General features: G+C 44.6%; 1 protein-coding gene across 6 annotated transcripts in view; it reads left to right on the forward strand.

Annotated features, from left to right (window-relative positions):
- The window catches only part of FAM92A (family with sequence similarity 92 member A), a 393,124-nt gene that overhangs the window by 146,483 nt on the left and 221,582 nt on the right, over positions 1 to 25,059 (forward strand). For all 6 annotated transcript variants that reach the window (XM_029591684.1, XM_029591681.1, XM_029591683.1 and 3 more), the window contains one exon: positions 323 to 424. In XM_029591684.1, the coding sequence (XP_029447544.1) occupies positions 323 to 424 (102 nt within the window). The remainder of the gene's footprint in view (positions 1 to 322; positions 425 to 25,059) is intronic.

The following is a 25,059-nucleotide window of genomic DNA, read 5'->3' on the forward strand; positions in this document are numbered from 1 at the left end:
AAATTAGCAGGTAAGAACCAATTTTCCTACCTTTATCGTATTAATATAATACTTTGGTTGTTGGCACTCATGTCGTTGATACTCACAGTGAGGATGTGTTTGATAGGAGATGGTTGTCTGTGGGATCCAGTTAAAAGAAAAGAACTTACCGTAGGTTATCTCAGATATATTTGCATCACTGTTTTCCTGTTTGGGGCTTGTTAGCCAAATTTGTTATATATTACTGCTATTTGCCTTACTTTGTTTCTCTGTAGAGATGATCTAACAAATTATATTTTTAAAATGGTTATAAATGTCAAAGTATTATGTATTTGTTTTTCAGGAGGATCTGAAAGTGACATTATCAGCAAGGAATCGGGAAGCTAAGCAAATGACTCAGCTGGAAAAAACGCGCCAACGGAATCCATCTGATCGACAAATTATAGTATCCTTAATTTCATATTCTGGCAACTTAACTTATTTGGAATAGTAATATTATTTTGATAAGGCTACAATTGTAGTTTTGCTTTTATTTTTTTTAAACAAAGCTTTATTCTTAATGTGTGTGTTTCCTGAATTGTGGTCTCCTTTTACCCTGACATGGTAAATGGAGACTTTGGGAATTCTTAAAGAACGTCATGATATTTTTGTTCTCATTGTTTTTAATTTAGTAGTTGCCACTTTGCCCTCCATTATCACCAATAGATTTGTTTACAGTCTGATGGCAGCAGTGTGACACATGGAATATAGAGTTAATGCCAGTTGGTTTCTCGTCATTCATTTTTTAAAATTCTGCCTTCCGTGACATATCAAAACAGATTACATTTAGGCACTGTAGGTATTAGATTGACATGGTTTTATAAAAAGTACTTTCCTCTTCATCCAGTTAGAGCAGGCCAGGCCAGTGGGTTGTGTACATCAACCAGAAGATGGAGACAGAGATTAACAGTCTCACCGATGTCACACCATATATACCTTTGTACTGATATCAGCCTGCCTGTGTTCTTTGTCTCCAGAAGATGGTTGACAAACATCCCGTAGTATGGACTCTGCCCTATTTGGCTGAAAAGTAGACTCCTGAGTGCTGCTGAGCTGATAGATGAGTTCTCCTTCCCTCTGAGCTACAGCACAGGTTTCTTCAAGAAAAAAAAAAGGTATTTGGGCTCCAAAGACGATAGCCTCAGCTCCCTCCCTCTGTTGAGCTGGTGGGAGGCCAGGGGGGCTTCCAAGGGGACTGGAATATTATTTCTCTATTCTCTTTTCCTCTTCTCTCCCCCTCCCCACCCTTTATTCTTTTGTGGGCTCTTGTTTTCTTAGTGAGTACTGTAGCTTTAATCTACTCTTTAAAAAAAATAAAGGAAAACGTGATCCAGACTGCTGGTGAAGCAGCTGCACATTAGTCCTTCACTGTGAGACCAAGAGGCTTTTCACAGGAAATCCAGAGGATATATATTTCCTTGTCTTTTGAGACGAGGAGAGGTTTTTTGTGGATACTTGGGGCCACAGCTACATTTTTACTGCTGTGGAATGCAGTCTTAAGATGATGCTGATGAGGGAGTGCAGGAGGAAAGCCGCACTGTGCTTGGCCTGCCATATTAGAAAAGTACTGCTGTGTCTGTTTGCTGCAAATATTCCTCTGCCTGGGGGGAGCTCTCAGCTGGCAAATTTGTGCATGAATTGGGGGTTCAGGTGTGGCTAAGTCTATCAGTATTGGGTGTGGAGAGCCTGTCTCCCTGTCTGCTCCACTAGCCATTTCACTGCCATGGAATGCTGAAAGGAACCTTGGTCCACCTCCCTTATGTCCTGAACAGCATGGTTACCATTTATATAAGCCTAATGTGCTTTCCACAGCTACTGCAACAGGATCATCGGCTTCTATGCTGGATATTACTGTCTTGCCCTGGGCAGTCATATCACAGGGGATTTGGAAAGGTCTACAGACTTTTTACATGGTGTGAGGTTCAGCTCCAAAGAATAGACCTGCTCTTCTGGCACCCTTGCCGTCCACTCCGCAGGATTCAGATCCTAGAGCAAAGAAGAGATCTAGAGCACGGAGTAGGGACAGAACACCCATTGGGGATTTTTCTCCTTCAGATGACTCCTTGGATGGGTCTAAGAATTTCGCTCCAAGGGATATAGTGATGCAGATCTAGAGGAATGTGAGGACCTTTCAAAAAGGGAGGACCACGCTTCCATGTTTCGTCTTTTTGTAAGGGACAAGTTTATGCGCTTGATTTCATAGTCTCCACACATTGCAGATCTCAAATGAGAGGCTGGAGGATTCCCCCTGCAAAGAGTATCCTATTATGGTCAGACTGAGGAAATCTTGGTGTTTCTTTCCCCTGGGGAGGAGGGGGGGGGTTAGGATCTGATAGATTTGGAATGGGTGTCCCTGAAAGCTAATTTCAAGGGGGACTGCTTTCTGACCATGTTAATTCCCTTTGGTTCCTCAAGTAAGACATAAGAAGTTTCCATACTGAGTCAGACTAAGGGTCCATGAAGCCCAGCATTCTGTTTCCAACAGTGGCCAATTCAGGTTACAAGTACCTGGCAAGTACCCAAAACATTAAGGAGATCCCATTATACTAATGCCAGTAATAGCAGTGGCTATTCCCTAAGTCAACTTGATTAATAGCAGTTAATGGACTTCTCCAAGAACTTATCCAAACCTTTTTTAAACCCAGCTACACTAACTGCATTAACCACATCCTCTGGCAACAAATTCCAGAGCTTAATTGTACATTGAGTGAAAAAGAATTTTCTCTGATTAGTTTTAAATGTGCTAGTTGCTAACTTCATCAGTGCTCCCTAGTCCTATTATCCGAAAGAGTAAATAACTGATCCACATTTACCCATTCTACACCGCTGATGATTTTGTAGAGTTCTGTCGTATCCCCCCTCAGCTATCTCTTCTCTAAGCTGAACAGCCCTAACCTCTTTAGCCTTTCCTCATAGGGGAGCTATTCCATCCCCTTTATCATATTGGTTGCCTTCTCTGTACCTGAGATACGGTGACCAGAATTGTACACAGAATTCAAGGTGTGGTCTCACCATGGAGTGATATAGAGGCATTATGACATTTTCCGTTTTATTAACCATTCCCTTCCTAATAATTCCTAACATTCTGTTTGCTTTGACTGCTGCAGCACACTGAGCTGACAATTTTAAAGTATTATCCACTATGATGCCTACATCTTTTTCCTGGGTGGTAGGTCCTACTATGGAACTTAACATCGTGTAACTACAGGAAGGGTTATTTTTCCCTATATGCAACACCTTGCACTTGTCCACATTAAATTTCAGATGCCCAATCTTACAGTCTCGCAAGGTCATCCTGTAATGTATCACAATCCGCTTGCGATTTAACTACTCTGAATAATTTAGTATCATCTGCAAATTTGATAACCTCACTCGTTGTATTCCTTTCCAGATAATTTATATATATATATTGAAAATCACCGGTCCAAATACAGATCCCTGAGGCACTCCACTGTTTATCCTTTTCCACTAAGAAAATTGACTATTTAATTCTACTCTCTGTTTCCTGTCTTTTAACCAGTTTGTAATCCACAAAAGGACATCGCCTCCTATCCCAAAGAGCCTCTCATGAGGGACTTTGTCAAATGCCTTTTGAAAATCCAAATACACTACATCTACTGGTTCACTTTTATCCACATGTTTATTAAACCCTTCAAAAAAAATGAAGCAGATTTGTTAGGCAAGACTTCCCTTGGGTAAATCCATGTTGACTGTGTTCCATTAAGCCATGTCTTTCTATATGCTCTACGATTTTGATCTTGAGAATAGTTTCCACTATTTTTCCCGGCACTGAAGTCAGGCGCACTGGTCTATAGTTACCTAGATTGCCCCTGGAGCCTTTTTTAAATATTGGGCTTGAGGAGACCACGTGATGCAGTGCCGGGGTCGGACGTGAAATCTCAGCGTGGCGCCTAGCCCCGTCTATCCAGCCCCATCCACAATTTTAAAAGATACTTTCCATAGTGTCCAGCCTACTAATCAGTTTCCTCTGTTGGAGTCTGAAGTAGCGTACTGAAAATGGCATCGCGCTTGACAAAGAAGGACAAAGAAAAGGACAAGCCGAAGAACCCGGAAGTGGTAGCAGAAATGGCGCTGGAGCCCCCGTTGCAGGCGAATACGGCCGCAATCGCAGACATTAAGGTAGCGATCACAGAACTGTTGGGCCCAGAGTTAAAAATAATTTCCAGCAAACTGTCGGAGCTTACCGAGGCGTTCACAGGTTATGAAGGCAGATTTGGGGAACTGGAGAAGAGAGTCTCAGACCTCCAAGATGGCGAACGTGAGAGCGCTGCTGAAATCGCAGTATTTAAGGCCCAACTCAAAAAGCATTCTGAGCGCTTTGAGGATATGGAAAATAGGTCACGAAGATCTAATTTGCGCTTTTTAGGTTTGCCGGAAACCTTAGACGAGAGGGGGCTCCCTGCATTCTTGGAAGGCTGGTTAACTAAAGAACTCAATATCACTAAAGCACATGGCCCATTTCGTATAGAAAGAGCGCACAGACTGGGAGTGAGGCGGGCAACGGAGCAAAGGCCCAGAATTGTGATAGCAAAAATTTTCAATTATGCACACAAAGCAGAAATCCTGCAGGCGCTGCGCGGGAAATCGCTGAGTTATGAGAATCAAAAAATCTTAATATTTCAAGATTTTTCGGCGGAGTTATCAGCGAAGCGTAAGCAAATGGCGCCGATTTGTACTAAACTCATACAGGGAGGATTGAGGGCCACCCTGGTGTACCCAGCTCGCCTACGGATCCAGACGAAGGATGGCGTGCGGTGGTTTACAGAAGTGAAAGAGGCACAGAGTTACTGCCAGGCACAGCTTCCTCAGGATCAGCATGGGGATATGGTGGCAAATGTACCCAAAGACTGATGATTCACCCCTGCAGCCTGAGAGGGGGGTGGTAGGGCGTTAACAAAGGCACAGTGCGTGACGTTGTATATGCTATTGCTGAGGCAGTGAAGGTGCAGAGAACACCCTTCACTGCCGTTTTCTTTTCTTTGAATATATTTCCTAATTGAAAAAATAAAAAACTTTATACATTAATTATTGGGCTTACATTGGCCACCCTCTAGACTTCAGGTACAATGGATGATTTTAATGATAGGTTACAAATTTTAACTAATAGATCAGAAATTTCATTTTTTAGTTCCTTCAGTACCCTAGGATGCATACCCATCCGGTCCAGGTGATTTGCTACTCTTAATTTTGTCAGTCTGGCCTACTACATCTTCCAGGTTCACAGTGATTTTGTTCAGTTCGTCTGACTCATCACCCCTGAAAACCATTTCCGAAACTGGTATCTCCCCAACATCTTCATTAGTAAACACGGAAGCAAAGAATTCATTTAGTCTTTCTGCAATGGCCTTATCTTCCCTAAGAGCCCCTTTAACCCCTCAGTCTTCTAATGGTCCAACCGACTCCCTCACAGGTTTCTTGCTTCGGATATATTTTAAAAAGTATTTATTATGGGTTTTTGCTTCTATGGGTTTTTGCTGCTATGCACATCTTTCTTTGTTTGATCAGAGGTGGTCCCAATTACATCAGACCTGTAGGTCCTGGAAATCATAAGGAATGGTTATGCCCTGGAAATTGCCCATCTAGTTTGATGCTTTTATGGCTTTTCCTTGTGGTTTGACTGTAAAAAGAGCAGCATTAAAGGCTATATTAGAGGGTCCTCGATTTTGTTACTCATTGGAGATTTTAATCTGCTGGATGTAGACTGGAATATCCCTTCTGTGGAATCTACGAGAAGTAGAGAGAGTGGATGCCCTCCAAAGGGCTATGCTCAAACACTTAGTAATGGAACCCATGAGTGAGGGTGTGATAAGTGACCTAGTGCGCACGAATGGGGAAAATGTCTCTAATATCCAGACAGGTGCCCACCTGAGTACAAGTGATCATCAAAGGGTATGGTTTGATATCATGAATAAGATACAAAGATGTCACACGAAGACGCAAGTTTTGAATTTAAAAAATACTGACTTTGACAAAATGGGTATGTAACTAAAGGAAGAACTAGGAGACTGGGAGAAAATGGGTGAAGTCAACAGTGTGCTAAATTAAAAGAATCTATTACAAAGGCAACAAATCTATATATTAGAAAAGTAAACAAATGTACAAGGAAAAAGAAAGCAATTTGGTTCTCAAAGGAGGTGGCTGCAAAAATAAAGGAAAAAGATCAGTGTTTAGGATGTATAAAGGATCCTCAAAGAGTACAAAACAATACTTGGTGAAACTGAGGAAGACAAAGAAATCAGAAAAGCAGAAGGTCAAGTGGAAGAAAGAGTTGCCAAAGAGATAAAGAAAGGTAACAAAACATTTTTCAGATATATGAGAAAGAAGGAAAGCCTGAAGTGGTATAGTGAAATTGAAAGGTGACAAGGAGTAGTGTCTTGAGTCAGACAAGGAAATGTCGGCAATATTAAACAAATACTTCAGTTTGGTGTTCACTAAAGAAGACCATGGAGAAGGACTATTGCTGATTGACAAGACCATAGAAGGGAATGGGCTAGACACAACTCCTTTTACAGAAGAGTATGTATGGGAAGAGCTAGGAAAACTGAGTCTGGACAAGTCCATAGAGCCGGATGAGGTACATCCCAGGATACAATGAGAACTCAGAGATTTCCTGGCAGGTCCACTAAATAATGACCTGTTCAATAGATCCCTGAAAACTGGAGTGATGCCACGAGATTGTAGAAGAACGGTTGTGGTCCCGCTTGATAAGAGTGGTAGCAGAGAGGAGGCTGAAAACTACAAGCCGGTTAGTCTCAATTTGGTGGTGGGAAAATTAATGGAGACACTGCTAAAAGAAAGGATACTGCACTATCTACAATCCAGTAAGTTGCTGGACCCGAAAAAGCGTGGATTCACCGGAGGAAGGTCTTTTCAGACAAATCTGATTTATTTGATTGGGTGACTAGAGAATTGGATCAAGGAAGAACACTTGATGTCATCTACTTAGATTTCAGCAAAGCTTTTGATACCATCCAGCATAGGAGGCTTGTGAACAAAATGAGAAGCTTCGGAGTAAGTGCCAAGGTAGTAGCCTGGATTACAAACTGTTTGACTGATAGGAGACAGCGTGTAATAGTAAATGAAACCTACTCTGAAGAGAGAACCATGTTAAGCAGAGTGCCACAGGGATTGGTATTGGGACCGGTTCTGTTCAATATCTTTGTGAGTGACATTGTAGAAGGGATAGAAGGTAAAGTATGTCTATTTGCAGATGATACCAAGATCTGCAACAGAGTGGACATGCCTGAAGGAGTAGAGAGAATGAAAAGTAATTTACGAAAACTTGAAGAGTGGTCGAAGATTTGGCAGCTGGGATTCAATGCCAAGAAGTGCAGAGTCATGCATCTGGGAAGCGGTAATCCAAAAAAGCTGTATGTGATGAGAGGGGAAAGGCTGATGTGCACGGACTGAGTTTGGGATCTTGGGGAGATAGTGTGTGGCGATCTGAAATTGGCAAAGCAATTTGACAAGGTGATAGCTAAAGCCAGAAGAATGCTGGGCTGCATAGAGAGAGGAGTAACCAATAAGAAAATGGAGGTGGTGATGCCCTTGTATAGGTCCTTATCTCAAAAGGGATAGAGATAGGATGGAGGCTGTCCAGAGAATGGCTACCAAAATGGTGTGGGCTCAGCATCAGAAAACCTATGAGGAGAGACTGAAGGATCTGAATATGTATACCCTGGAAGAAAGGAGGCGCAGGAGTGATATGATACAGACCTTCAGATACCTGAAAGGTTTTAATGATATATAAACATCAAACCTTTTCCATTGGAAAGAAATCAGTAGAACTAGGGTCACAAAATAAAACTCCAGGGAGGACATATCAGAACCAATGTCAGAAAAAATGTCTTCACAGAGAGGATGGTGGATGCCTGGAATGTCCTTCCAGAGGAGGTGGTGAAAACCAAAAAGGTGAAAGAATTCAAAAGGGCATGGGATAAATCCTGTGGATCCCTAAAGGCTAAAGGATGGAAATAAAGAAAAGAGTGCATGGGGTAACTTGCTGGTGCGGCGGATACTACCCTTAACCAATCAGCCTTGATACTGTTGATGCAACTCCCCGTATCCCCCGCTTCAATGGCAGGGGGAAAAAGAGAAATTGGATTCATACAACAACCAATGAAGGCCCTGAGTTCTACGCTTTGGGAAAAGAAATAATTATGGGAGTAACTTCCTGATGTGGTGGTTACTACTCTAAACCAATAAGCCTGATACTTTGATGCCACTCAAACTTTGCTCTCTACTTCAACGGCAAGGTGTTTCGGGGGAATAGGATTCAGACCTTAATCAACAAGGGCCCTGACTTTAATGGTCTGGGAAACTATAAACATGGGGTAACCTACACAGCGCAACAGATAATATCATAAGCTTACTGGGCAGACTGGATGCACCATTTGGTCCCTTTCTGCTGTCTTTTCTGTGTTTCTGTGAAGGCTGTGATTCCAATTCCAAAGAACCAGGAAGGACTGGGACAGTACTCAATTTACTTTCTGGACCCAAAGAAGGAAGGGTTCTTTTATCTTTTACTAGATGTGAAGCGGGTCAATGATTTTTTTGAAGGTGAACTATTTCTGGATGGAAACCTTGAGGTCTGTAACAATGGAAGTCCAGAAGGGGGAATGTTTGACCTCCTGTGGATCTAATGGAAGCTTATCTCCACATTCACATTTGGAAGTATCACCAGAGTTTCCTCAAGTTTGCAGTGCTGAGTCATCATTTCCAGTTTAAGGCACTGCCCTTCGGACTAGCCACAGACCTACAAATCTTTTCCAAGATAATGGTGGTAGTGATAACTCAGTTGCTCAAGGATGGGATATTGGTACAGCCTTATCTGGACAATTGATTGATAAGGGCTATTTCCTTTCAGGAGGGCATGACCGCTTCACAGCGAGTAAATCGAATGTTACAGTAATTAGGATAAATTGTGAATTTCCCAACAAGCAATCTCTGCTCCTCTCAGACCCTCGACTACATAGGTACCCGGTTTGATAAAAACATAGGTTGGGTGTATAACAGATTAAAGGATACAAAAGCTGCATGCTCAGGTACGAGTGTGAGATTAGACAGGAGCCTGACTGTTTGATCCTACCTTCAGACTCTAGATTCCATAGCAACAGCTCTGGATCTGGTACCATGGATAAGGGCGCACATGCACCCTCTACAGAGAGCTTTGCTTTCCAGGTCTTGGGACTGTTCTATAAAATTGCTTCTGCTGATATCAATGTAGCCAAGCTTGTTATAGAGGCTCATAAGAATCAACTTGCAATGATGGATTTCAGTTTGTCTGGCTGGGAGGTGCACTGTCAAGGGTTGTTGGTTTATGAAAGAAGCAAGCTGATTAATCAAATGATTAGAGGCCAAGTGTTCGACTGGCTCTCCTGGAATTTGCACTTCAGCTTCTGGGACAGGCAGTCAGGGTGATGTCAGACAACGCCACAACATCTAGTACAGTGGTTCTCAACCTTTCTAATGCCGTGACCCCGTAATACAGTTCCTCATGTTGCGGTGACCCCTCGCCCCGCCCTCGCAGGGCGGGGTGAGGGCGGGACGAGGGTGGGGCTTTGGTCATGGGGGCGGGGTTATGGATGGGGTTGGATTTTAGTGCATATTTATTTATTATGACATTTATAAACAGAACCACCATTCCTCATAAAACAATACAATTAAGAAACATAAAGCATCAGTTATAATAGTAAAACCATACTAATAAAAGAATACTTTAAAATTACTGATAAATAGAATTTCTATTAATTAAAATCATATACATTTTTATAATTTCCCAAACACCAATAAAATATTTCAAAACAGCACATATATCAAATAACACACAATAATTAAAACTAATAAGGATTTTAAAAAGCCCCTGCTGTCCATACATGGGAGCTCTTGATTTCCAGTCACCCTGATATTGTCGAGGATTAGGAGGTTATCCTCTCTCTCACACACATACTCACATGTCCATTCTCTCTCACACATATACTGTCACATACATACACATTCATGCTCTTATATGCACCATAACCTCTCACAGACACTGACACACTCTCAGGGTGTAAGACACTCTCTCCCCCCCCCCCCCCCCCCCCCCCCCCACTCACACACACTCTTACTCCCCTGGATTTTCTCATACACACTCATGCTCTCACTCTTACTGGCTCCCTCACAACCTCAGAGCCTCTCAGATAAAACTCTATGCGGCAGAAATAATGCTGAACGTTGAGAATTGTGTTATGCAGACTAATCTGGAAAATGCACTAATTTCTACATGAGTCATAATGAATCAGTCCTCAGCTGCAGGCTTCAATTGATTATCCTGGCTCCCTTTAATAAGTTTAATTTAATGTTTGCCAAATACAGTTCATGTGTAACAGCAATCCTAATTCTCCACCAGATCAAGCTGATTTCACATCCCACTTCATACCTTGTCACCTCCAGCTGAGTCAAACAATTAATCTAATTACTGCCACTGCTGCCACGTGGCTATTGGGGAGGCGCTGATTGCTGCTATTGGCACCAGTGTTGCCAACCTCGCTTATTTACCACGAGATTGGGCTTCTTTTTGTAGTCATTCGCGGTTTTTTTTTCCGATTCGCGGGTTGCTTTTAATTGGGCTATTTTTTCTGCCAGTCGTGTTTTTTTGGGCTTGTTGGGCGGGACTTGTGCTCTGAATCATGTTACAGTGATTGGCTGCTGCGATGAAGCCTGTCCATAGCAGGCGCACCCTATCCCTATATTGCAGCAGTAAGCCAATCAGAGCAGGAGCTGCAAGCCTTGTTGATGCACACGTCAGGAGCACATTTTGTGGGCAGACCTAGCCAGCACTGCACAGCATCTCACATGGGCGGAACGGGAAGAGCAGCACGGCATTGGAGCGCAACAGCAAAGGAATCCAGAGTGTGTAGCTACAGCCAGGTAGCAGGAGGGGAGGAATTAGGATGTAGGGAGGGGGAATGAGTGTGTGGGAGGCCAGAGATGTGCTTGGAGGGGTTAGAGAGGTGGGAATGAGTGTGGGGGCCAGAGATGTGCTGGGAGGGGGCTGGGGAATGAGTGTGTGGGGGGCCAGAGATGTGCTTGGAGGGGGGGAATGAGTGTGTGGGGGGCCAGAGATGTGCTCGGAGGGGTTAGGGAAGGGGGAATGAGTGTGTGGGGGGCCAGAGATGTGCTCGGAGGGGTTAGGGAAGTGGGAATGAGTGTGGGGGCCAGAGATGTGCTCGGAGGGGTTACGGAGGGGGGGAATGAGAGTGTGGTGACCAGAGATGTGCTGGGAGGAGGGAATCAGCGTGTGGGGGGCCAGAGATGTGCTCGGAGGGGTTAGAGAGGTGGGAATGTGTGTGAGGGGCCAGAGATGTGCTTGGAGGGGGCTGAGGAGAGAGGAATGAGTATGTGGGGGCCAGAGATGTGCTAGGAGGGGTTAGGGAGGGGGGAATCAGTGTGTGTGGAGCCATAGATGTGCTCGGAGGGGTTACAGAGGGGGGGGAATGAGAGTGTGGGGGGCCAGAGATGTGCTAGGAGGGGTTAGGGAGGGGGGAAAGAGTGTGGGGGCCAGAGATTTGCTTGTAGGGGGGTGGGGAGGGGGGTATGAGTATGTGAGGGCATTAACTGCTATAAAAAATAAAATGGTTTTTTTTTACATCTGCTTCCCTTTCTAATTTTTTGCCATTTCCTTTAATATTGCCTTTTTTTCTATTTCTTTTCTCTCCACCTGTCTTCTTCCCTCAAACACACAGTCAGGTTCTCATTCTCACATGCATTTCTCTCTCACACACACATACACAGGCTCTCACTGGCACAGGCTGTCTGAGTCTCACACACAGGCTCTCTCACACCCCCACATGCTGCCTTGCTCAAGCACAGGCTCTCACTCTTACATGCTGTCTCTTTCACACACACAGGGGCTCTCACATGCTGTCTCTGCAAACACACACAGTCTCTCAACTCATCTCATACTCGCACACACCTCTCTCTTACCTCTGGGCCTCTTCTTTACGGGTTGCCACAGGATGGGCTCTGCAGCGGCCCTAGTCTTCCCGGCCCGCTGCTCCTCTTCTGCACGCAGCTGAAGCGCCTCCTCCTTCCTGCCCGTGCGGCTCCGGCAGTGTTGCCAGATTTTCATGAATGAACAAGCACTTTTTTCCAAAAAAACAAGCCCAAAACACATGAGATTGAAACATTTTATTTTTTTATAGCAGTTAATGCCCTCACATACTCATACCCCTCTCCCCAGCCCCCTCCAAGCAAATCTCTGGCCCCCCCACACACTCATTCCCCCCCCCCCCCCCAGCACATCTCTGGCCCCACACACTCTCATTCCCCCCCCCCCCCTCCCTCCCAGCACATCTCTGGCCCCACACACTCTCATTCCCCCCCCCTCCCTCCCTCCCAGCACATCTCTGGCCCCACACACTCTCATTCCCCCCCCCCCCCAGCACATCTCTGGCCCCACACACTCTCATTCCCCCCCCCCTCCCTCCCTCCCTCCCAGCACATCTCTGGCCCCACACACTCTCATTCCCCCCCCCCTCCCTCCCTCCCAGCACATCTCTGGCCCCACACACTCTCATTCCCCCTCCCCAGCACATCTCTGGCCCCACACACTCATTCCCACCTTCCTAACCCTCTCCAAGCACATTTCTGGCCCCCCACACAATCATTCCCCCCAGTACATCCCCAGCCCCCACACACTCATTCCCCCCAGTACATCCCCGGCCCCCACACACTCATTACCCTCTCCCAACATACTAACTCCTTCCCTCCTGATACCTGGCTGTAGCTGCACACTCTGGATTCCTTTGCTGTTTTTCTCCAACGCTGTGCTGCTGGTCTTCCCGTTCCGCCCACGTGCGATGCTGTGCTGGCTGGGTCTGCCCACAAAATGTGCTCCCGACGTATGCATCAACAAGGCTTGCAGCTCCTGCTCTGATTGGCTTACTGCTGCAATATAGGGATAGGGTGCGCCTGCTATGGACAGGCTTCATCGCAGCAGCAGCAGCCAATCACTGTAACAGAGCACAAGTCCCGCCCAACTTGTGCTCTGTTACAGTCCGCCCTGATTCAGAGCACAAGTCCCGCCCAACAAGCCTGAAAAAAACGCGACTGGCAGAAAAAATAGCCGCGGACCGGCAAAAAAACCCCAACGGCCCGGTACCGGTGGTTGGGGACCCTGCTTTAGGCGACCCCTGTGTTGTGGGCGTTCGACCCCCGCCGGGGTCGCGATCCCCAGGTTGAGAACCGCTGATCTAGTAGATGATATTTTCCGATTATATTTTCGATGATATTCCGATGATATTCCGATGGTATTTTCCGATCACCCCAGCATATTTCACATAACCTTGTTATTTAACCATGTTATTTTCTCATTAACCCTCATGTTATTTTACCAACCGCTATTGTATTTTATTTATTGTCATTTTTTATTGCCATTTTTCATTGATATTTATTGTTGTTTATTTATTAATTATTTATTAATTGTTATTGCATTTATTTTCATTTATTAATTGTTAGCATTGTTATATATATATATTTTATTCTGTTTCTTGGATTAACTATGTTCATTGTAAACCGCTAACTTGAAGCGATAGTTACTGTTCATTGTAAACCGGGGTGATATGTATATTATACAGGAACCTCCGGTATATAAATCCTTAAATAAATAAATAAATAAATGAAGAACTGAGTAATCCTCTCAAGAACTGAAAGTCATCCGGATGAGAAGACAGAGGCCTTGAACATAACAGACTCTCGCTTAGGATTCTGGTTCCTCCATGGGATCTGAATTTGGTTTTATCTTTTCTGGCAGGCTTGTAGTTTTCTCCACTCAAAGCTCTTTCTCTGTGGCTACTCACCTTGAACATGGTCTTTTTTGATTGCTATTTGTTTGGCTCAGTGTCTGAATTGCAGGCTATTTCTTGCAGGGAACCATTCCTATTAATTACAAAAGTGAGTGTTCATATTCCGTTCCTTCCTTTGTTCCTAAGATTGTGTTGGATTTTCATTGGAATAAGTCTGTTTTATTGCCTTTGTTTAGCAGGCAGGCAGATTCTGAGGATTACTCAGTTCTTCGTCTACTAGATGTCTGGACAAATCTTTTGAGATACCTCAAGGTCACAGGTGCTTTTCAGCACTCAGAACTTCTCTTTGTTCTGTATGGGGGATTCACGATTATCAATTCAATCCTAAAGCACTATTTATTTGTTTGTTTGTTTGTTTATTTATTTATTTATGTAGCTAGCATTTTTTATATACCAAGGTATAGCAGAGTTGCCTTCACTCCGGTTTACATACAAAAAACAACATGTTACATTGAACAATGTATGAAGTTTACAATTTAAAATTAACGATAAATAGAGACATAACAAGGAGAATGACTATAACAAGATAACACAGGGTAGAACCCTGAATAGATGGACATAGATCTCATGAAACATTGAAGGGCATCTGTATCATGAAACAAGGAGATTGATCAAGGGAAATGTTGAAAGATAGCAGGATATGTTAAAGTACTTTAAAGTCATTGAGTGCTGTCTTTAAAAGATTGGCTGAGTAGCCAGGATTTTAGGTCTTTTTTTGAAGGTTTTTAAGTTTTCTTGATTGGTGAGGAAATGAGGTAACGAATTCCAGAGCTTTGGGCCGATGATGGATAAGGCTCTGTTTCTGGTGGAGGATAATTTGGCCTGTGGAAGTGAGGGAATCACTAGATGAATTTTGCTGGTAGTTCTTGTAGTTCGTTGAGAGCAATGAATGTGAATGATGTCATCAAAGGCGGAGTAGTCGGCTTTGTATATTGCTTATATTTGCATATGTTACGGACCTGATGCAACCTACAGACAACGCACCCTCTTATGAAACCTCCATGACCACCTGTGATGATCTTGCCCAATACGTCAAGGACAAAATTGACAAAATAATCACAACAAACCAGACCACAAACAAGACAATTACTAATCTACCTTATCCAATCGCTACTACATGGTCTCACTTTGAAACAGTTGCATCTACTGAAATTGAACCAATCATCTGAAACCTTAATCCCGCAGCACACCCCCTTGACCCCATCCCAATAAAACTACTAAAACAAATCCCTAACACCATCGCCAAAACTATAGCAGATATAGTCAATCTCTCCCTTGAACACGGCATCTTTCCGGACAGGCTCAAATGCGCCATCATCAAACCTACCCTCAAAAAGCCTCACCTTGACAAATCTGACCCATCAAACTATAGACCAGGGGTGGGCAATTCCAGTCCTTGAGGGCCACAAACCTGTCGAGGTTTTAGGATATCCTAATGAATATGCATAACATAGATTTGCATACAACTGAGGCAGAGTGCATGCAAATCTCTCTCATGCATATTCATTAGGGATATCCTGAAAACCAGACTGGTTTGTGGCCCCCGAGGACCGGAAGTGCTCACCCCTGCTATAGACCCATTCAAACCTTCCATTTATTGCCAAGATCCTTGAAAAAATCATCAACCGCCAACTCACCGAACACCTGGAAACCCAGAACATACTATCCCCAGCACAACATGGATTCAGAAAGCATTACAGCACGGAAACTCTACTCCTCACCCTCACTGACACTGTCCTCAAAGGTCTTGATAGTGGTCACTCCTACTGATCCTACTAGACATCTCAGCAGCATTCAACACTGTCAACCATGAAATCCTCTTAACCAGACCGAAGGATATCTGCCTATGCAACTCCACATTTAATTGGTTCAAATCATACCTCTCAGACAGATCCTATAAAGTCAAAATGAACTCATCAGAATCCAAAACAATCCCCCTTCCACATGACGTCCCTCAAGGCTGCTCCCTCTCATCCACCCTCTTCAATATTTACATCCTCCCCCTCTGCACCCTCCTATCCGAACTAGGTCTAGCATATTACATATACACAGATGATGTTCAAATCCTGCTCCCACTGAATGATACTCTGGAAACCACCGTAAAACTCTGGAACACACACCTGCAAAAGATAACTCTCCCTCAACCAAAAAAACCCCGAGATTATACACATAGAAAAAAACAATCACACCACATTAAGCATGCAAAACTGCACAGCACCTGAAACAAAGAAGCTATTTCCTGGCGTGTAGCCAGATGGACTCAGAACCAATGGGATAGTATCCGCGTGCTAGCAGTTGGAGACGGATCTGACGTCAGCACGGGGTATATAGCCCCACAGGAAGCGCAGCGAATCAGTAATTTCCGTCTCCAAAGCAGTTTGGAGTGCCTACACGCTGGTTCAGCGTGCTTTCCAAGCCTACTTTAATTTTCTCTTTTTCTCATTCTACGACTCACTCCGGAGGCTATCCATCTTCGGACGGTTCCCTCCTTTCTCCCTAAAGTGGTTTCACCGTTTCATCTTAACCAAACTATATCCTTGCCTACCATGGTAGGTTTGCAGAAATCTGAAGAAGGCCGTTTATTACACCATCTCGACATCGGTAGATTGCTGCCCAGGTATGTGGACGTGACCCAAGCCCTGCGAAAGACGGACCACCTGTTCGTCCTACACAGCGGGAAGAAGCAAGGTGAAGCGGCCTCTCGGCCCACCATTGCCCGCTGGATTAAAGAAGTTGTCAGAGCAGCCTACTGGGAGGCTGGGAAGGCTCTGCCTCTACAGGTTAAGGCTCATTCTACCAGAGCGCAAGCAGCATCTTGGGCTGAATCCGGGATGCTGTCGCCGACAGAAATCTGTAAAGCAGCGACGTGGTCCTCCCTTCATACTTTTTCCAGGTTCTACCGTCTGGATGTCCAGGCCAGGGGGGACTCGGCTTTTGCAAGGGCGGGTACTACATGGTCCTCAGGCAGCCTCCCGCCCCGGCGGGGAGTAAAGCTTTTGTACATCCCATTGTTTCTGAGTCCATCTGGCTACACGCCAGGAAATGTTGAGATTACTTACCTGGTAATCTTCTTTTCCTTAGTGTAGACAGATGGACTCAGCATCCCGCCCAGCTGCCTGTGTACATGTGTTTTCACCCCTTCCAGGTAAGCCATGTCATCTGTTTACATAAGAGCGTACACTCTACCTGTATCAGCGCTTTCCGGTTGTGAATGCTGGCGGTCTCCAGCCACTGTCAATCGGTCAGGGGAATCCTGTTTTCACTTTTCACTGAGCGTCAGTACACACATCCATAACAGCTTTTGCAAGGAAGATTACTGAATCGCTGCGCTTCCTGTGGGGCTATATACCCCGTGCTGACATCAGATCCGTCTCCAACTGCTAGCACGCAGATACTATCCCATTGGTTCTGAGTCCATCTGTCTACACTAAGGAAAAGAAGATTACCAGGTAAGTAATCTCAACAATAGTTTCCATAGCCAAAGACCTTGGCATTATCCTCGACGACGACTTAAACTACAAAAAGCATATTAACACAATATTACGAGCCGGATTCTTCAAACTACAAATCCTAAAGAGAATCAAACCTCTGCTATACACACATGACTTCCGAACGGTCCTCCAAGCACTGTTATTCTCCAAATTAGACTATTGTAACGCCCTTCTGCTTGGCCTCCCAACAACCACTCTCAGACCACTGGAGCTACTCCAAAATGCAGCAGCAAGACTACTCACAAACAGCAGAAGATCAGACCACATCTCACCTATCCTCAAAAACCTATATTGGTTACCCATTCAATTCAGAATACATTATAAAGTCCTCACCCTCATCCACAAAGCTCTCTACACTGATAAGTTTAACTGGATGAATACATCCTTCTACTTCTGCAGTCCAAAAAGGAACCTCCACTCCAACAACACTGGTCTCATCCCAATCCTCTCTCCAAAAATAATCCACCTGACAACAATAAGAGAACGCGCTCTGCCTGAGGTCGGACCCTCTCTCTGGAATAACTTACCATTACATCTAAGGCTAGAAACAACAATGCAAACTTTCAAAACAAAACTTAAAACATAGCTTTTCCAAAAAGCTTTCACAACAACCACCTAATACCCCTGCCGATGCTACCATGCGAAAAGACACTAGATAAGGACATAAATTATATCTCAGTATTCACATTATTATACAAGAAACTCAACAAGACGTATTGTCATAAATGACCCATACAACATCCTTTCCAAAGACTCTATGTAGGACGTACTGCCGTCACTGTTTCAGGTTTAATCTCCTAGTAAGAATTTAATAAAGTGTAAAGTTACAATGTTAAATAAGAATTATTTACAATGTTAAATAAGACTATATTGATGTTATAATGTAAAAAAGGAAGCCCCTACTTCTTGAATACAGTTACAATGTAAACTGATGTGATATTCCATATTATTATTTATTTATTTTTATTTAAAGAGTTTTATATACCGTCATTCGGAAACGTCAAAATAAAGCCATCATAACTGTTTACAAAAATAAGGTTATAGGGATAATGGGGGTTGACAAGGGGTGTACAACATATGTTATTAGGATTAGTGGTAAACAAAATCATGCTTAAGATCAATAAATGAGTTCTTATTTTAGAAAAGCATAGTTGTGGTGATTTTCATTTAATCATGAGGTTGTATTGGATAGCAGTGATGTTAGTTGATTCTTTGGGTGGTTTGGTATGCTTTGTTAAACAACCAAGTTTTTAACTCATTTTTTTAAAATGTTTTTAGGTTTTCTTGAATTCTGAGTTTAGTTGGGAGGGAGTTCCAAAGTTTTGGGCTACCAAGCGATAGTGCTCTATTTTGAGTAGAGGTGAGTTGATTTGAGTGCATTGGTGGTGTTTTTAGGAGTCCTTTATTTGCTGACCTCAGGTTTCTACTTGGGGTATGAAGGTGAATGTAGGGGCTTAGCCAATTTTTCTGTTCTTTATATATAATTTTATGTGGCATGGAAAGGACTTTATATTCGATCCTGTATTTTATTGGCAGCCAATGAAGTGATATAAGGGTTGGGGTGATGTGTTCATGCTTTTTGGCACCTGAGAGGATTCTTGCAGCTGCATTCTGCAGGATTTGGAGAGGTTGAATGGTGTTTAGAGGTAAGTTGAGAAGTAGAGAGTTGCAATAGTCTATATTTGAGAAAATTAATAATTGCAAGACTGATCTGAAGTCATTATTTGAGAGAAAAGGTTTTAGATGACGGAGTGTAAGTAGTTTATGATAACCATCTTTGATTTTTGTTGATATATTGAACACCTGTATATAAAAACTAATAAATAAATAAATAGATGTAGAAAGGTGAGGCAGCCTCTTCGGTGACACTAGCGCACTGGATAAAAAGTCATTACAGAGGCATATGTGGATGCTGTTGCTGAAGCGAGAGTCCATTTTACCCAAGCGCAGGCAGTTTCATGGGCTGAATTGCAATTGGTTTCTCCCAAAAGACTGATACTTCACGCATATCCAGCATAACTCTCTGCTTCAACGGCAGGGGAGAAAGTTTGATACTTCACTTTCAATGCATATCCAGCATAACTCTCTGCTTCAACGGCAGGGGGAATGAAGAAAAGTGGATCTATATACAGACAGCAGCCAACAAGGACTGAATTACATAGTCTGGGTAAACAAATAAGCATGGGTGTAGCTTGCTTATTGCAGCGGTTACTACCCCTAACTAATTAAGCTAGATATTTCACTTAGATGCAGTTCCAACACTCCTCTCTACATTAATGGTGGGGGTGAAAGGGAAATAGAACCCAAAGGTTACTAAGAGCCAAGAGTAACAGATAAGTATGAGAAGAAAAAAAAAGTGCGAAACTTGCTGGGCAGACTGGATGGGCCGTTTGGTCTTCTTTTGCCGTCATTTCTATGTTTCTGTGTTACAGATTTGTAAAGCAGCAATGTATGCACCATTGCATATCTTTTCTAAGTATTACCAATTAGATGGAGCTCAGGAGAATGTCTTCTTCCCTTCAGAGGTATTGTGAGGTGCTGGGACAGCATCCACCCTGTATAGGAGTAGCTTGGGGTAACATCCTACTGGTCTGGCCTGGTCTGAATGGATGAAGAGGAAGGTGAAATTACTACTTTCCTGATAATTTCCTTTCCTTTAATACAGTCAGACCAGACCAGGAACCTCCCTATGCTGCTTTAATTGTTTTTTTGATGTTTCTTTTCTACTCTGTTCCTTGCAAGACGTTTTGCTTGCAGGTTGGGTGGCGGAGATAGAAATATGTATAATTCAGCTGATGCCGGTGAGTGTTTTTCTAGTCTCCCTGTTGAGTTCTTGTTCTTCTGGAAGTCCAATGGTTTCAAAAAAGTTTTCTTTTGATGTTCACCTAGAGCCAGTGGTTCCCAACCCTGTCCTGGGGACCCCCCAGCCAGTCGAGTTTTAAGGATATCCACAATGAAAATGCATGAGATAAAATTTTGCATGTTATGGAGGCAGTACATGCAAATTTTCTCTCATGCATATTCATTGTGGATATCCTGAAAACCCGATTGGCTGGGGGGTCCCCAGAACAGAGTTGGAACCACTGGCCTAGAGCAGATGGATGTTGGGAATATGAATTTGGCTTGTCTGTAATTATCTTATTAAAGGAATACTGACAGGCGAATGTCAATACAGAGGTATATATGGAGTGACATCAATGAGCCTGTTAATCTCTCTGCTGGTTGACGTACACAACCCATTGGTCTGGCGTGATCTGATTGTTTTAAAGGAAAGGACATTATCAGGTAAGTAATTTCATCTTATAAAGATAACTAGTTACTGACAGCGAAAGTAGATAGTTATCTTTTTGTCACCTTGGATTACTTATATGTCAATTTTAAGTAAACCAAGATGAGAAAAAGTTAATTTACTTTTGCTGTCAGTAATTAATTACTTTTATAAAGTATCTTTTATAGCTCCTTATCAATCCAATAGCTATAATACCTGAATGTAATATCACACACTCTCCCTCTCTCTGTACATCATCTTTGAATACTTCATATATTGATCGCAAGCTTTTTGCCTTACAAAATATTTTCCTAGTGTGTAGCCAGATGGACTCAGGATCAATGGGTATTGTGCTCTCCTGATAGCAGATGGGAGACGGAGTCAGATTTCAAACCTGCGTCACCCTACATATACCCATGCAGAAAGCCTAGCTCTCCAGTATTTCTCCATAGCAGATGCGAACACTATCCACACAAGAATAGTGTAACTTTTACAAGAAAGAAAGAAAGAAAAAAATTTACCTTCAAGAAGAGAGCCCTGCTTCTCCTACGGTGAAACCTAAGGGTCCCTCCCACATTCGAGACTTTCCTGAGGCGATTCTCGATATCCCTCAGAGGTGAGCCTTGGGCTGGCTCCCGGTGTGGACTTAGCCCCTAGAGTGGCTGAAAGGCAGTGGGTGCAGATTTGAGTGCGGCGGTGAAAGTATTCCCCTCTCCCCTCGCAGCTGGAGACGGCCCGGCACATGACCAGTAAGCACCGAGACCAGGTAAGGTAGAAACCTCTACTTTAAGTCTCCGTCTCCAAGGCTCGAATAGCCGTACCAATCTTCCTCCCGACGAGGTTTAAAATCGGGTTGAGCAGCCCTCCTTGGGCTAGGCCCCGATTCGCTGTGAGGGTCCACCCACGTGGAGACCCTCCGGGGGGTGTCACCATCTTGCCAGCGGAATTTTCCCCCCTCGATTGTGGTACATACGGAGCAGGCTGGAGGGCCAAGGCGCCTAACTTGAGCGCACCCGTAAAGGCAAACACTGAGTGGCGCGCACAACTCAGCTGTGCGCACAACTGTGCCGCATGCACAGCGCACACTACTGTGCCGCGCGCACATTGGAGTCAAACACACAAACTCCTTAGCCCGTGCGCATAGCTTCTGCACACCCGGCACGCACAACTAAGAGCATCCGCGCGCATATATCCACGCACAGACGAGGTTTAAGCTCTACACATGCACAAACAATGGCACCGCCATCCAAAAAGGCCAAAGGACACCCTCTTTGCCCAGCCTGCCACTTAAGAGCCGCACAACCTGAATTGGAATCTCTCCTATGCCAGCAGTTTGAGCAGTCTCAGGCTAAGGAGACCCCCTACAGCCAGGAGAGGGATCCGGAACCACTGATGATGGTACTCCAGACCTATGTATTTCCAACTCTGCGCCCCCACAGGAAGGCACCTCTGGGGGTTACACTATAATCCCTCCTGGGATCAACATGGACCCAGGAACCTTCTCCTGGGTGGAATTTTTTAAGGGGCTGCAAACCTTTGTCCAGGCACAACCAGCCCTGCGGCGCATCAGACTCAACACCTGTCGGAAGCGCAAGCCATTCCCAGCACCTCCCAGGTTTCTCGAGACATGCTTCTCCTAACAAAGAGCCCCCCTGATGAGGGATCCAGACACCTCAGAGGACGAAACTGACTCCCTGGAAAGATAAATCCCCCCAGGGATGGAGCCATACTGAACCATGCTCCGATTCTTCCACAAGGGCGAGTTACCAGCCCTTGTGTCCCAGATTCTAAAAACGCTGGGCCTTCCAGGCACAGACCCTATAACGGAACCAAAGAACAACCCCATTTTGGTGTATCTCCGTAAGGCCTCATGCTACTTTCCTATGTTTGAGCCCATCAAGGAACTGATTGACTTGGAATGGAATGCTCCAGAGGCCAGCTTCAAAGGGGGACGGGCCCTAGAAGCCCTATATCCGCTGGAACCCACGGCCAAGGAATTTCTACACTTCCCTAAAGTGGACGCTATGATCTGCGCAGTCTCAAAGCACACCACTATTCCCATTTAGGGAGGAACGGCACTGAAGGACACCCAGGACAGATGACTGGAATCCATCCTTAAGCAGTCCTTTGATGTATCAGCTATGACGCTACAAATCACTTCCTACTGCGCATTGGTGGCAAGCTCCTGTTTGCTCCTCTCCAGAGATGCAACTACGTCCGGAGAAACAATGGAGTCTGCGGTCTCCTTCCTCACCAATGCCACATCAGGTCTCGTATGCACCTCAGCCAGGGGTGTTGCCACGGCAGTGGCAGCCAGAAGACAACTATGGCTCCAGAATTGGTCGGCTGACTCAACATCCAAAGCGACCCTCACGAGATTGACCTTTAAGGTTCTCTCTTGTTCGGAAGCGAATTGGAGAATTAGTCAACAAATGGGGCGAATCTCCAGTACCCTGACTACCGGAAGACAGGAACAGAAGAACATTTCAGTGCTCCTCCCCCAGAAGAACTAAGGGCAGAGGATCGCAGCGCTTTAGACCTTACAAGAACACACAGTCACAAGCACCTCGCCCCTCAGGAAGGTCTCATTCCTTTCGGAACAGACACATTAAGAGGGGAGCAGGCTCAGGGTCAGGCTCCGGTCGCACCCCACAATGAGAAGATGCAGACCCATCCACATGAAGAAGACATAACGGGCAGACTTGCCCTATTATACCAAAGATGGGATGAGATAACATCAGACAAGTGGGTCCTAACTATCATTCGAGAAGGGTACTCTCTGGAATTCCAAAGCACCCCTTCAGACAAATTTGAGATCGCCCTGCCACTCCCACTCCTAGAGGCTGGCAGTGGAAACCACATTAGCAAGACTACTCAGCCTGAAGGCAATAGACCCGGTGCCCATGCCCCAACAAAATACTGGCCACTATTCCATTTATTTTATCATCCCCAAGAAAGAAGGAGCATTCCAGCCCATCCTGGACCTCAAGGCCGTCAACCGTTACCTGAGGGTACCACACTTCCGCATGAAAACCCTACGCTCCGTTAGAATGGCGGTACAACCAGGAGAATTCTTAACCTCCCTGGATTTATCTGAAGCCTATCTTCACATCCCGCTCCATCAGAACCACCAGCGATTCCTGCGCTTTGCGATACTGGGTCATTATTACCAGTTCCGGGCGCTACCCTTCAGCCTAGCTACCGCTCCCAGAACCTTCACCAAAATTATGGTGGTTGTGGCGGCAACACTGAGGAAAGGAGGAGTCCTGGTACATCCTTACTTGGACGATTTGGCTGATCAGGGCAAAGTCTCCAGAGGAGAGTCACCATGCGACCACCAGAGTCAAGAATCTATTACAGGAACTCGGGTTGGTCGTGAACACAGCCAAGAGCTGCCTACAGCCCTCCCAATCACTGGAGTACCTAGGAGTCCGGTTCGATACCAAACAGAACAAGGTCTTCCTCCCCCTTCCAAGGAGAAGGAAACTGATGGGCCAATTGTGAAAACTGTTGACCTCGGTCCACCCCAAGGTTTGGGACTACCTCCAAGTCCTCGGCCTCATGATGTCAACTCTGGAAGTCGTTCTGTGGGTAAGGGGCCCATATGTGACCGCTACTATGTTCCCTACTGGCAAGATGGAACCCAGCGTCCCAGAACTACTCAATTCACCTCCAGCTACAGACAGAGGTTCGGGACCAGCTCCAATGGTGGCTACAGGAAAATCACCTAAGCAGAGGAGTAAATCTATGCCCACCGAACTGGATCATACTCACCACGGATGCGAGCCTGCAAGGGTGGGGAGCCCATTGTCAGGAAGTGACGGCCCAGGGGCAGTGGAACAAGGAAGAGGCGAGATGGAACATAAACCCTCATCACCTGTTCACAAAAAGAACAAATCTATGTATCGCTTCCATAATACAATTTCTTGAAAAAACTGTGACCTATAAATGAATGGGGTCTCATATTCAGCCACATATAACCCTGCCACAGAGGGCACCATTGGGGATCCCATTGGGAATCCTCTGATTTGTTTATAGAATATGTATAGATACATATTGGCAGGATGGAGAGTTGTGGACTAGTACGGAAGTCAGTATTAGAGTGCTGGGAATGTGATATAGATCAATTAATTAGCCAATTTTTATTGTCCTTATTAGAATGTGGGATTTGGATTCTGATGTGGTAAAGGTTTGTGTGGCTATGAAAATCATCTTTAGTGTGAGTACATGCGTTTTTGAAGAACTGTTTTAGTGTGAGCAATTTGTGGATAGTGGGGGCGTGTGTGAATAGTAGCAAGGAGGTATGAGGAGGTTCTTAGGGGTGGTTGAGAGAAATTGTGGGATTTAGATGTGTGAATGTGGGGGGTGTATAAGAATTGTCATCTGGTTTTTCCTTTGTGACATTTGGGATTGT

Source organism: Rhinatrema bivittatum, chromosome 2 (genome assembly GCF_901001135.1).
Source record: "Rhinatrema bivittatum chromosome 2, aRhiBiv1.1, whole genome shotgun sequence".
In the NCBI taxonomy this organism is placed as follows: Eukaryota; Metazoa; Chordata; class Amphibia; order Gymnophiona; family Rhinatrematidae; genus Rhinatrema; species Rhinatrema bivittatum.